This window comes from Morchella sextelata (genome assembly GCF_020137385.1).
Source record: "Morchella sextelata strain SCLS chromosome Unknown scls_9, whole genome shotgun sequence".
NCBI lineage: Eukaryota > Fungi > Ascomycota > Pezizomycetes > Pezizales > Morchellaceae > Morchella > Morchella sextelata.
In genome coordinates, this window is record NW_025408624.1 from 705,369 (window position 1) to 719,125 (window position 13,757).

The 13,757-nt window shown below is 53.2% G+C and overlaps 5 protein-coding genes across 5 annotated transcripts; 4 read left to right on the plus strand and 1 right to left on the minus strand.

Annotated features, from left to right (window-relative positions):
• Nucleotides 1-266: 266 nt before the first annotated feature.
• On the plus strand, nucleotides 267-2,292 carry H6S33_012870 (uncharacterized protein; the record flags this gene model as incomplete). Its single annotated transcript, XM_044844217.1, has 4 exons — nucleotides 267-285; nucleotides 361-843; nucleotides 896-1,755; nucleotides 1,807-2,292. The coding sequence occupies 4 exons, from the start codon at nucleotides 267-269 to the stop codon at nucleotides 2,290-2,292; spliced, it is 1,848 nt and encodes a 615-aa protein (XP_044694579.1).
• Nucleotides 2,293-2,833: 541 nt separating this feature from the next.
• H6S33_012871 (uncharacterized protein) lies at nucleotides 2,834-4,169 on the plus strand (the record flags this gene model as incomplete). The annotated part of the gene is made up of 4 exons (XM_044844218.1): nucleotides 2,834-3,088; nucleotides 3,216-3,317; nucleotides 3,385-3,706; nucleotides 3,853-4,169. The coding sequence occupies 4 exons, from the start codon at nucleotides 2,834-2,836 to the stop codon at nucleotides 4,167-4,169; spliced, it is 996 nt and encodes a 331-aa protein (XP_044694580.1).
• A 989-nt stretch (nucleotides 4,170-5,158) lies between these two features.
• On the minus strand, nucleotides 5,159-6,914 carry H6S33_012872 (uncharacterized protein; the record flags this gene model as incomplete). Its single annotated transcript, XM_044844219.1, has 2 exons — nucleotides 5,159-5,798; nucleotides 5,962-6,914. 2 exons carry the CDS (start codon nucleotides 6,912-6,914, stop codon nucleotides 5,159-5,161), a joined length of 1,593 nt encoding a protein of 530 aa, XP_044694581.1.
• A 679-nt stretch (nucleotides 6,915-7,593) lies between these two features.
• On the plus strand, nucleotides 7,594-11,120 carry H6S33_012873 (uncharacterized protein; the record flags this gene model as incomplete). The annotated part of the gene is made up of 5 exons (XM_044844220.1): nucleotides 7,594-7,835; nucleotides 7,911-8,434; nucleotides 8,666-8,931; nucleotides 9,035-9,865; nucleotides 10,617-11,120. 5 exons carry the CDS (start codon nucleotides 7,594-7,596, stop codon nucleotides 11,118-11,120), a joined length of 2,367 nt encoding a protein of 788 aa, XP_044694582.1.
• Nucleotides 11,121-11,736: 616 nt separating this feature from the next.
• On the plus strand, nucleotides 11,737-13,340 carry H6S33_012874 (uncharacterized protein; the record flags this gene model as incomplete). Its single annotated transcript, XM_044844221.1, has 3 exons — nucleotides 11,737-12,247; nucleotides 12,379-12,581; nucleotides 12,663-13,340. 3 exons carry the CDS (start codon nucleotides 11,737-11,739, stop codon nucleotides 13,338-13,340), a joined length of 1,392 nt encoding a protein of 463 aa, XP_044694583.1.
• Nucleotides 13,341-13,757: the final 417 nt, after the last annotated feature.

The window sequence follows — 13,757 nt, forward strand, 5'->3', positions numbered from 1 at the left end:
GTGATTTCTGATGATGTTTCAGGGATCATCGCTGAAGGACCACGTTGAATCGACAACCCCTGAAACACATGACCTGGCGCTCAATCCCGCGTACAACTTCAAGTTTCAGCCCACAAATCTACGTGGAATTTCTATATCTGAAGGACATGCCTATTACCTCATGGCCCTGTTAATGAATTTTTAACTCGAGTATAGAAACCTCACAGCCGAAATCCCATAAAACCGAATTCGCGAATTCATAATATTAAGAGAGCTATCTGCCAGCAATGGCCGCCTCACTCAGCAGTAAGACTACCAACCTCACTTCCCCTCCAGAAATTCACCTAGAGCGCTGGTGGGGTAACACAAGCTCAAGCGCAGGTTCTCTCCGGAGCACTCGAATCCTAAAGCTACTTCCCGTCCTCTCATCGTTCTGTATTCTCGTCGGCGTTGTCTGGCTCCTCTTACTCCCGCTCGAGGACTACTCGCGCAAAACGTACATATCCGAGAATGCGTTATTACCTGGACAGGTGCACACATATTTCGGTGGGAGCGAACAGAACGTGTTTAGAGCATACCGGAATGAGGTTGGGGCGTTGGGTGCGAACTCCTCGTCAGGCGGGGAGATGGCGCGGGTGATCGGGAAGATTTTTGAGGCGTCGGGATTGAAAGTTGGGAGGCAAAAGTACAGTTACACTGCTGCTGGAGAAGAGATTCACGGAGAGAACGTGTATGCTGTCCTCCAGGCACCTAGGGGTGATGCTACTGAGGCGCTGGTGCTGTGTGCCGGGTGGTTAAACATGGACGGGCAATTGAACGAAAGCGGTGTTGCTTTGGTTCTTACCTTAGCCCGGTATCTTAAGAGTATAAGTTCCAGTGGCATCATTTTTGGCGAATTGTGCTGATATGTGCATAGGATGGTCCCTTTGGTCGAAGGATATTATATTCTTGATAACCTCGGACTCCCGAGCGGGCCCTCAAGCCTGGGTTGACGCCTACCATGATCTCCATGATCCCCCATCTGTCGCATCATTACCGCTCAAGTCGGGCGCAATTCAGGGAGTCGTCGTGGTCGACTACCCATCAGTGCGCTCTTTCGAATCACTCCATATAGTATACGATGGAATCAATGGACAGCTTCCAAATCTGGACCTCATTAATACAGCGGTTAGAATAGCATCAGGCCAGATGGGAGTCCGCACAACCCTACAAGAGATGTGGCACCATAATGATAAGTACCAAGACCGCCTGCGCACCATGCTACGCGGAATGGTAAATCAAGGGCTCGGGCACGCATCCGGTCCTCATAGTTCCTTTATTCCATACCATATCGATGCTATAACACTCCAAGCATACGGTGAAGGCCGCCATGACGAAGTTACACTTGGGAGAACTGTGGAGAGTCTTTTCAGAAGTTTAAATAATCTTCTTGAACACTTTCATCAGAGCTTCTTCTTTTACTTGTTAATGGCCAATCGTGTGTTTGTAAGTATCGGAACATACCTGCCTAGTGCTATGTTAGTTGCCGTCAACTTTACATTTGCGGCGATTGGGCTTTGGGTTGAGAGTGGAAAGAAAAAGACCAAAACGGCGCCGCTAGTAATCAAAGCAGAGAAAGATGATGAAAAAGAAATTTCCCAGAGACTATCTGAAGCTGTACCTTCGCCCACACAGACCAGTGAGGAGAGACCAATGCTCCTGCCATTGGCCTTCGTGATAATTGTTCACTCATTGGGCTTCATTCCCTTATATATCTTCAATCAACTAGACGAAAAGGTTGGCCCCTACATGCCCAGAATTCACGACCGTCAAGCTAATACAGCACAGTATCTCACTCCCGTCTTCTATGCCTTTGGCGCTCTCAACGTCCTTCTCCCCCCCGCAATCTCTACCCTCCTTACTTTAACCTTCACTGTAACCACCGTGCACTTCAAACTCATCAAATGCTTCTCCCTCCTCACCCTGGGAATGTTCCTCTCTGCCCTCGCTACGCTGAACTTCTCATTATCCTTCCTCATTGGCCTGTTTGCAGTACCATTCACGTTCATCCGCCCATTTCCCGAAAAGAAGTGGACGGCTGGAGTGTTGAGTATGTTCTTGCTACAAGGGCTGACGCCGACAACGGCGTTGGTGGGCGTAGCGTATTATTGGGGTGAACCGCTGGGTGGCATATTGAAGGAGGCCGCGTTTGGATGGCAGGTGTGGGGCATGTGGACGCAGGTTGTCGTGTGGTGTGTTTGGTGGCCGGCATGGGTGACTACAGGTGTTCTGGCGGCGGCGAGCTGGAACCTGGGCAACGAGGAGGTTTGGTAAAGGAAAGTGTATACATGTAGTAGATTACGGGATTAGATGACCTTGGGAGCATTGTCTATATAGGACTTGAATTGTGTTGTATTTCTAGTTGTAGTTTTTATGCGGGTTAGATAGAAGATTTAAAAGTCTGCTTCACGAGCGGTTCAAATTACAGTTGTTTGGGCCTAGATCCTTCCCAAATCCTTCCCCGTACGTATGACAGTAAGTTGTGTGTATGATAGTCACAGTATCCTCGAGAGACCAGTCATGTTGTAACTCCTTAGCGAATCACTTCTAGGTCTTTAGTATTTACATGTCTAGAGAGTATCGCGCCTTACCTGAAGTTGACATATCCAAGCTTTTCGGGAGTAATAAGCCTTACGGATCAACTATTTTCCGCTGGTCTACCTCAACGTCACCCCCGAAAACACTCGGTATGACGCGACGCACCACTCACAGTTGATTCTCCTACTTTGTCGTGGTACATATATCAGAAGGGAAGATTGGGTAGTACCCCTTCCCATGTTTCGCACTCCTCACACGCTCGTTTAAACACCGAAAAATGCCCCCGTCGCGTAAGCAGCAAGCGTCTGGTCCGACATCGGCGAAGCCAGCAAAGAACACGAGCAAGAAACAGAAGGCGAAGGACGATGACAGGCCGAATATTGCGAAGGTGGTACTGGGAGAGCAGGTGATGGTTCCTCTGTATAAATCGCCGTACCCGGTGGATCTGGTGGGCGAGAAGCCGGAGATGTTGTATGTGTGCGAGTTTTGCTTCAAGTACACGACGGATGTATCAAAGTATCTGGGACACCGGGTTGGTTATTTTCTTGCTTCCCCCAAAATCTCTTGTAGCCTTTTCATACTTTTTTTTTTATTATATATAATCTTTTCGAACCCAAGTTTCTGGAAAGAGTAGCTGATAAGTTTGTGGTGTCTGGCAGAAATTCTGTGAAATTGGGCACGGGGTGGTGCTTCCGGGCACTTTCGAAGAGCAAATAGATAGAGAGCATTCAATCTACAGAGTTGATGCTGAGACGGACGGTGTAAGGAGCCCTGTGTGCCCCAGAGTAATGGAGTGCACTCCCCCCGCTGACCAGCACGCGTGGGTAGCTCTTTTGCTCAAATATGTGTCTGTTCGCCAAGCTCTTCATGCACGATAAATCCATATATTTCGACCTCAAGGGATTCATCTTCTACACGGTCGTTAAAAGTATAGATGAGGGGATATCGGCCGTGCCTGGAGTGCCCGTGAGGGAACCTCTCCGGCGTGTGGTGGGGTTCTTCTCGAAAGAGAAGATGTCATGGGACGACTTCAACCTTGCCTGTATCCTCGTTTTCGAGCCCTTTATGAGGTCTGGTCTTGGGACAAAAATGATTGAGTATTCTTACCGCCTTTCGAAGCGGGAGGGAAAGCCGGGGTCGCCCGAGAAACGTGAGTAGCGCCCCCATTATCCTACACTATTTTTTGAGAATAGTAATACTCCCATAGTTTTTCCCTTCTAAAATCTCTGAGCTGCTATATATGCACCTCTGGTACTTCTTCTCTTCCACATACTAATGTCACCTTTTTTTCAATAGCAATGTCAGATCTTGGGAAGTTGACATACCACAGATACTGGCGCCGGGTGATCTCTGGGGTGCTTCTCAATCCTGACCCAAAGCGAGCTACAACTACTCAAAAAGAGATTTCCATCGCAGACATCTCGAAAATCACCATGATCACCCCCGAGGACATCCTCGAGATCCTTGGCCAGATGGAGGCCGTGGTGAAGAGGCCCGCGGACGGCCAGATCATCATATCAATTAGCCGGGTCGAGGCCTTCATCAAGAAGGAAAAGGTCGCCCCCGCAAAGTGGACCTACTTGCAAGATATCGGGGATTACTGGTACAGATAGGGCCGCCCCATGAGTGCGGCGGCACGTGTACGATGAAAGGTATCGCGCGTTTTATTATTCCTTCATACCACAACTAATATCATGATCATATCGTAGTGTATAGCCCCAGAGTGGCATGCCGTTAATATCCTTTTTTTCATTTTTATCCCCCCTCCCCCCACCCCCTTCCTTGCGGGGATCTAGATGGGGTTTTCTTCCTTTTTCTTTCTAATTATAGCCTTATCAAAAAATTCAACCAATGTACATACACTCACGTTTGTATATATAGCTACTCTTCAGCCACTGAAGTGGGGCGTGGCTCTAAAACCGATCACCTCCCCGCTATTATACAAGATCTAGAGGGGTTTTGGGGAGCACTTGGAATGTGCTCCGTGGAGCTAGAGCAGGGCTTCAATATCAGACCTCTGTCATCAGCTGCACGATTGCCCTATCATTGACCCTCAACTACAGCCGTGAATTCGCCTATACTAGTACTGTCTAGTTACTAGGAAGTGCTGGCGAGGCTACCCGACACCCTGGCCTCTCGTGGTGGGAGGGGGCTGTAGGTTGGGTGGGGTGAATTAGTTGGGTTGGTCAATTGGGGAGGTTGTTGTTCCATGTCGCAGCTTGGAGTGGATGTTACTAGGGTGTGTTTATTGGGAATTTGATATGGCGAGTGTAAAAGTCTTCTGTACGTGTAGTGGAGTCGAAGAGAGTGTTTTTTGTTTACTGTATTTGTATCACGAGTCTGTTTGCGAGTTAGGGAATTGAAGAGAGAGAGTCAATGATAAAAACACTAGATGTTGTATTCTACGATGGTAATGATACTAATGCTACAAAGACCAACTCCAACCCTATATACACCCGCCCAACCAACCAACCAACCATAATAGTCTACTAGCTAGCTAAAAAGAAAGAAGCAAAAACAAACAAGAAGAATAAGTTTAAAAATAAAAGGTTTAAAAAAAAAAAGCTTTTTAAAAGATACCACCCCCCCCCCCCGCGCCGCACTACTCCCTCAAAAAAACACACTCCAGCGCCTCCTGCGCGGCCCACCTCCTCCCCGGATCCAACTCGAAGCACCCCCTCAGCAGCTCCACCGCCTCCGCCTCCTCACTCCCCAGCCGCTGATCCCCCGTCCCATCCCTACTACTCCCATTCGCCGTCCGATTCGTCGCCCACAGCACAATCTTCTCCAGCGTAAACCCCCTCTCGCCAATCGTGGCGATACTCGTCTCAAACACACACCCATGCAGCGCCGCACACGCCTTCATCTTCGCCTTTCCGAAGATGGTCGCGATCTCAATCATGGCGTCCACGTCGTCGCTGCTGTTGAAGAACGGGAAGCGCCGCGAGAGGATGGTGAGCAGGATGACGCCGGCGGACCAGATGTCGAGCTTGGTGGTTTGGCTGGTGCATTTGAAGAGGACCTCGGGCGCGCGGAAGCCGCGCGTGCCGGCGCGGTTGGCGCGCCGCGAGGGCCGCGAGTCGTGTTTGGGGTAGCCGAGCGAGGGGGCGAGCGTGGGGGGCCGGGTGCTGGGCGGGGTGGCGTGCTGGCAGAGGCAGAATTGGCTGTCGGTGCCTTCGCGTTCGGCGAGGCCGAAGTCGACGAGGACGCCGCGGCCGCGGCGGAAGTCGTAGAGGAAGTTGCTGGGGGGTGTTAGTGTGAATGTGGATGGGGGGGTGGGGGGTTTATAGTGGTGCGGAGAGGGGTGGAGTGGGGGGAGGTGAGTGACGGGGGTGTGAATTGGTGTGAGTGATATCTCATGATGCAATTGCCCACAGGGAAGGGGAAGGGGGAAAAAACACTCACGTAGGCTTGATATCGCGATGGATAATCCCATGGTTATGCACATGCCTCAGCGCCTGAAACAGGTTCCGAAAGTAGCACTTGATGTCCACCATACCCAGCTCCCTAAAATACTCGCGAAAGTCCACATGCTTAAAGTACGGCATCACGGCCACCACCTGGTCCAGGCAGCGGAACGCCGTGATCAGCGGCACCACGCTCTCGCACCCACTCAGGTCGTGCAGCAGCTCCAGCTCATTCTGGATCCTTGCCGGCGAGCTCGTCACATAGATCCTCTTGACGGCCACATACTTTGGCCTCCCCCCCGCCCTCCGCGACCCCGGCCCCGACCCCGAGTGCGAGTGGTCCCACGAGTTGTCGAACAGATCGTACTCGAGGTCCTCGGCCTTGTACACGCTCGAGAACGTGCCCTCGCCAATCTTGTTGACGAGCCGGAAGCGCCGCGAGAAGCCCTTGAACGTCGCCTCGAACTTGTCCATCTCCTCGGCCACGGCCGGGTCCAGCTGCGAGGGGTCGTCGTCCTCGTCCTCGCTCGCCGAGTATGCGCCGGGGGACGAGGCCGCCTCCTCCTCCTCGTCGTCTTCGGAGGCGGAGGCGGCTTCGCCCGTCACGGTGTGGTCGTCGTCGTCGTCGTCGTCGTCGTCGGCTTCTTCGTCGTAGTCGTCGGCTTCGGAGGCGGAGGGGTCGCCGGAGGCGAGGGCGCGCGCGCGGTGGGTGGCGCTGGTGTAGTGGTCGGTGCCGGAGACGTCCTCGTCGTCCTCGTCGTCCTCGTCGTCCTCGTCGTCGTCGTCGGAGGCGAAGGCGCGGTCGTCGTCGGTGGGCTGCAGCTCGACGGTCTCGGGGCCGGAGTCGCTGGGGGTTGTGGAGGTGGGGGTGGGGGTGGCGGCGGTGGTGGTCGAGAGGTGCTGCTTGGAGGTCGAGGTGGTGGTGTACGCGGCGGAGGCGTTGAGGGACATTGTGAAGTGGGATTGGGGGCGGGGATTGGGAAGGTGAGGTTGTTCGTGGTGGTGAGGTTGGGTGCCGCGACTGGCAAAGAAATGGTCACGATGCCCGGGGCCGGGAGTGAGAGTGAGAGCAGGTCAAAGAGAGAAAAGACGCGAATCGCAGCAGAAGAGGGGCAATTGCTGCCAGGAACTTGGCGTATCTCGAAGCAGAGGCTCGAACACGAAATACACACACATGAGCATCTGTGCGTGTGTGTGTTTGTGTCTTTGTCTCCGCTGCAAAATCAAGCAAAGTCGCGTCTCCCCGCCACGCAACGCCCGCACCCGTGACAGCCAACCGCCAGTCCGTCAACAAACAAACAAAACCTCACCTCAGCTCGCTCGCTCACCCGCCAGCCAGCAGCCAGCCAGCCAGACCCTCAACTCAACTCAACTCACTCCACCAACACCGCAACCGCAACCGCAACCGCTCGCATCCCACGCACAGATCAACGCCCCACGATAACCGCGATAACAACGATATCAGCCGCACGATAACAGCACTTCCCCTCTGCACTCGCACATCTGCACCTCTCCACTCCACACCTCCCCTCCCCTCCCCTCGCCTCCCCTCGCCTCCCCTCGCCTCCCCTCGCCTCCCCTCGCCACACCGCACCTTCACCACCACACACAGCCACCGCAAACCACAGCCATGGACGACGCCGACCGCGCCGACTTCGACCTCAAGCTCTCGCTCAAGCACTACCTCGACGCCCCCGCCACCGTGCCCACCCCCGACGCCCACCCCGACCTCCTCGACGCCGAGTCCGACCCCGCCTCCCTCTCCAACGCCCAGCTCACCCCCATCCTCGAGGCCATCATCGACTCTGTCGCCGCCTCGCCCGACGCCATCGCGCGATCCTCAACCCTCGACTCGCTGCAATGCCTCCTCAAGTAACCCCACCCCCCCCCCCCCCCCCCCCCAAATTCCCTCCCCCCCCACCCCCGAAACAGAGCTAACAGAACCAGACTCTTCCCCACGCTCCCCACCCCCGCAATCGGCAAGATCGTCGACCTCATCACCTCCGGCCTCTCCGCGCAATCCGACATCCTCGCCTCCGAGATCGACCACGCCTCCCCCGAGTCCCTCTCCGAGCACCGCCTGCTCCTCGAGATCTACGGCTTCCTCACGCAATGGGCCGTCACGGCCGTCGAGTCGCGCGCCGCCGCCGCCGCCGCATCCTCCACCACCACCACCACAACCACCGCGGCGCGCGCAAAGGGAAAGGGCAAAGGCAAAGCGTCGCAGCAGCAGCAGAGCTGGGACTCGGCGACCCACCTCCTGGCGGCCCTGGAGACGATGTGTAAGGTGCTGAGGCTCAAGCTGCTGCGCGTGTTTGTGACGACGAGTGAGCGCGACACGTTTGTGAGCCTGTTTACGAGGCCGGCGTATGTGGTGCTGGAGAGCGAGGCGAGGGTCAAGAATACGGCGGTCAGGATGTATTTGTTTAAGGTGCTGTGTATTGCGGTGAAGCATCATGGGCATGCGTTTGGTATTTCCCCCGCCCCCCGCTTCATACATACATATCTACCATACTGCAACTGCGAAGATATATGAAGATATATGCAGATATATACAGATATATACAGATATATACAGATATATACAGATATATGCAGATATATACAGATATATGCAGATATATACAGATATATGCAGATATATACAGATATATGCAGATATATACAGACACAGCCTGCTAACACCGCCAATTATCACACAGGCGCCCAAACATCCATCGTCCAGAACCTAACCTACTTCGAGCACCTCTCAGAGCCCATGGCCGAGTTCCTACAGATCCTCTCCGAGCAATACGACTACCCCCAGCTCGTCGACGAGATCCTGCGCGAGCTCTCAAACAAAGAATTCAACAGCAACGACACGCGCGGCCCCAAGTCCGTCTCGGGCTTCATCATCAAGCTCTCCGAGCTCGCCCCGCGCCTCGTAATCAAGCAGATGACGCTCCTCATCAAGCTGCTCGACAGCGAGGTAAGTCCCCGCTCCCCACTCTTCACTCCCCGCTCCCCTCCCCGCTCCAACCAAACCGAGTGATATCTAATGACTCCAACCCCCCACTAACCACCAAAACCAGTCCTACAACCTCCGCTGCGCCGTCCTCGAAGTCCTCGGCAACCTCATCCTGGACCTGACCCGCACGGCCCCCTCGCACCCGCACACAAAGGCGCAGATGAAGTCCTTCTTCGACGTTCTCGAGGAGCGCTTCCTCGACGTCAACCCCTACTGCCGCTCCAAGACGATCCAGGTGTACATCACCAAGCTGCTGGACCTCGACAACAAGTTCCCGAAGCGCCGGCAGAAGGCGGCGGATCTTGCGTTGAGGAGCTTGCAGGATAAGAGCAGCAATGTAAGGAGGAATGCGGTGAGGCTGCTGGCGAGGCTGGTGGGGACCCATCCGTATGGCGCGCTGCATGGCGGGACGCTGAGGATGAGGGAGTGGGCGGAGAGGCTGGCGGGCGTGGAGAGGGAGCTGGGCGCGCTGCAGCCGCCGCCGGGGATGGAGAAGGCGGCGGTGGGGGAGGAGACGGTGGATCCGGCGCTGCTTGATGACGCTACGATGGTGGAGGGTGAAGATGACGACGACAACGAAGAAGACCAAGAAGAAGTGGAGGAAGGCGAAGACGGCGAACCTAAGACCCCGCGCCGCAAGAACAAGAAGGCGTCAGCGGCGACACCGGCGGGGCCGACGACCCCGCAGGTGCAGCAGATGATGGCGAACTCGGAGGAGATATCGCGGCTGCAGCTGACGAGGAGGTATTATGCGGAGGCGGTGAGGTTCATACAGACGGTGCATGATGCGTCGAGGCTGGTGTGCCAGCTGCTGGGGTCGAAGAATAAGAGTGAGGTGGTGGAGGCGATGGATTTCTTTAGGGTGCTGGATGTGCATAAGGTTGAGACGGCGAAGGTATGTGGTTTTTTTTTTTCTCTTTGGTTTACGTGGTCTTTTGTTTTTGGGTTTTGGGGAGTTTTGCGAGTTTGGGGAAGCCAAAAACCGAAAACCATACCCGATACTTGGATTTTTGGGTTTGGGTTTTGTGGTTTTGGCTTTTTTCAAAAAAAGGCTTTTAGGCTTTTTGGCTTTTGGCTTTTGGCTTTTTGGAGTTTGTGGTTTTGGGGCTTGTGGTTTTGTGGTTTTGGCTTTTTGGCTTTCTGGTCCCTGGACCCGTGGTTTTTGGCTTTTTGGTCTTTGGACTCGTGGTTTTTGGTTTTTGGACTTTCAATTGTTCATTGGCGTTTACCGTCATTTACAATTGTCTTCTTCTTTTCCAATTATCCCCCGTCATCTATCAAATATGGCCATTTACAGTCATTCACGGACATTACCCATCACTTCAATCACTTTCCACCACTCCTCATCACTCCCCATCACTCAGCATCACTTCCTATCGCTTCGTACCATCGTCTACCACTTATTTTCATATCTTATCATTCACTATCACTTCCTATTCACGATCGCATACAGCTGAACACGGACATTTCCCACATCTTCCAAACAATTCGCACATTCCCCTGCCACCTATTACCCCATCCAACCATTCCCTATCATTACCTATGCTCCTTTATTAATTTCCTTTGTCACACACAAAAAACGAGTGATAATTTCGCAGAAACCCAATCGAGTGATAATCCTTGACTAAGCTCTCTAAACCTCACAGGACGGGATCCGGCGCATGCTCCGTCTCATCTGGACCAAAGGCAACAGCGACGAAGGCAAGGGCATCCAATCACACCTCATCGAGGTGTACAAGGACCTCTTCTTCGACGCGCCCGACACCTTCTCGCCCAATGAGACGGCAAACTTCATCGCGCGCAACATGATCTCGCTGACGTTCGACACCACGGCCGCCGAGCTAACCTGTCTCGAGCAGCTGCTCTCCAAGATGATGAAGGAGGGCCATGTCAGCGATCTCGTCGTGCACAAGCTCTGGCAGATCTACGGCGTCCAGAAGCGCGAAATCAGCAAGAACCAGCGCAGGGGCGCGATCATCGTCCTAGGCATGCTAGCGCACGCAGAGCCCGAAATCGTCGTGAGGGAGCTGGAAACAATCCTCAGGATTGGCCTGGGCCGCTATGGTAGGGCTGACCTGGGTCTGGCTAGGTATACGTGTTCGGCTTTAAGACATATTAGCCCTGTTGGGAGGGCGGCGAAAGGTGAGTAAAAAAAAATTGATTGATGATTCATATTCCCCCCCCGAAAAGAAAACTACCCATATCCATTCCATTCCACACACACACACACACACACACACACACACACACACAAAATCACTCTCGATGGCGGTGGTGGTTCCTCCGGTAAGAGGTGCATGATTTGTCGCTGTCACGTGATTGGTCCTCTTGCTGCGTGTGCTCGCAACTGGGTGATTGGTGCTTTGTGCTTTTGGGCTGGCCTGCATTGGAATTTTGAGTTTTTTGTTGTTTTTTTGGATTCCCTACTCGAGATACTCCACTTCCTGCAGGCGGGGGGCCTAGTGCAAACCCCGGCCTCGGATTCCGGGAGAGACAATGCAGTGCCATTCCCAAAATGCCTGAAACCATGGGGATGCCTGTCAGCTCCCTACCGGGTCTCAGACAGGCAACCAACCCAGGCGCAAGCACCCGCGCATTGGCCAGTCAACAGCGGGGGGGAGAGTGTGTGGTGGTGCGCGTGTGTGTGTGTGTGTGTGGTGATGGGTGATGATCTGCATAGCGAATCATTAGTCTAGAATTAATTAACGCGGATTCTTATTTGTTTTTCTTTCTTTGCTTGTTTGTGTAGATGCTACTACCACAACCATGACCAAGCTTCCGAACGACCACGCAATTCTGGTCCGACTAGCGGCCCTGGTCGAGCTTGCATCGGACGATAAGGAGTGGTTCGGCGTCGCGGAGCAGGCGATATCGGCTATATACGCACTAGCAAAGTTCCCGGACCAGCTATGCACTGACATCATCCGCCGCAAGACCAAGAGCGTGTTTGCAGCTCAGGGTCCAGCAATCCCCGGTAGCAGCAGAGAGGGGAGTGCGGCTCCGCCAGAGACTCCGAGGAGTGGGGTGGATGCTGACGGAGATGAGGATATGATGGATGCGGGCGATGTGGACATGGAGGATGCAATGCCGGCGCCTCCTCCTCCTCCTCCTCCGTTGCCTGCTGGACACGAAGACGCGGAGGGCAGGGAGAAGAAGGGTAAGGCGTTTGCCTTGAGCCAATTGTTGTTCATTGTGGGACATGTCGCGGTAAAGCAAATCGTGCACTTGGAGATCATGGAGCTGGACTTCAAGAAAAGGAAAAGTGACAGCGAGAAAAGTGAGCATTTTTTTTTTTTTTGCCGATGAAATGCGCACTTTTGGCTTTTGGAGCTGAGATAGCCTGCAATGGGGGGGGTGTGTGTGTGGACAAGGTGCAAAAGTTTGCTAACAACAATTCGTACAACCTAGACAAAGATGCAAATCCTACGCCGAAAAAGAAGGACGGCGACGAGAAAGACGAGCTCGATTTGATCGGCGGTACCTCAGAGGACGATTTCACCGAGGCTATGGCTATCATCCGAGAGAGAGAGCTGCTGTATGGGCAGAACTCATTACTCTCAAACTTCGGCCCATTGGTTGCTGAGATTTGCGCAAATAATCTTATCTACAAGGTAGGACCAATGCCGTCAAAGTGCATTTTCTTTTTTTTTCACCCCATTGTTACACTTCGCTAATATGCAGCCAACAACCAGGACCGAAACCTACAAGCACAGAGCACACTATGCATGGCCAAATTGATGTGTGTATCCGCTGAATATTGTGAGACTAATCTTCCACTCCTAATCACGATAATGGAGCGCTCCGCCGACCCCATCACGCGCAGCAATGCCGTGATTGCGCTAGGCGACATGGCCGTGTGTTTCAACCACCTCATTGATGAAAACACCGATTTCTTATATCGACGTCTTAATGACCCCGATGCCTCCGTGAAGCGGACCTGTCTCATGACGTTAACCTTCCTGATTCTGGCTGGACAAGTCAAAGTCAAGGGCCAGCTCGGAGAAATGGCCAAATGTCTCGAGGACTCCGACAAGCGCATCGCTGACCTCTCGCGGATGTTCTTCACTGAGCTGGCAACAAAGGACAACGCCGTCTACAACCACTTTGTGGACATGTTCTCCCTACTGAGCGCCGAGAGGGAGCTCGAGGAGGACGCGTTGAGGAGGATCGTCAAGTTTTTGGCTAGTTTTGTGGAGAAGGATAAGCATGCCAAGCAGCTTGCGGAGAAGCTTGCGGCCCGACTGGGCAGATGTGAGACGGAAAGGCAGTGGAACGATGTGGCGTACGCCTTGAGCCTGCTGCAGCACAAGAACGAAGAGATTCAGAAGACGATTGCCGCTGGATTTAGAGTTGTGCACGCTACTGCCTAGGGTAGGCAGGTAGTGTCGGTGCACTGTTCGAGAATAGACAGCACCCCCGGATTAGACTTAATTATGCTTTTGCGGGGGGGCTTTGACTTTGACGTTGGCTGTGCTTCTTCTGCTTCTGACTTCTGACTTCTTTCTATATCCTAAATTAAATGTGCAGTTGCTTTTGTTTTTTACGCTTACTCCTTTTTCCTTTTGTCGTCTTTTATTGCTTTAGGCTATATCATCATTCTTGTATTTCTTATTAGTAACCATATGAATGAAGGCTATGAATGCTTTTGTGTCACTATATATAGGCGTATTTTATGGTATGAGTGGTGGGGTCACTAGGGTGTAAACTGTATTAGTAGAGCAAGTAACCGAACTAGCACTAGTCGGGACACAGTGCACAGTCATAACTCTATTCCAACGGCATGCACT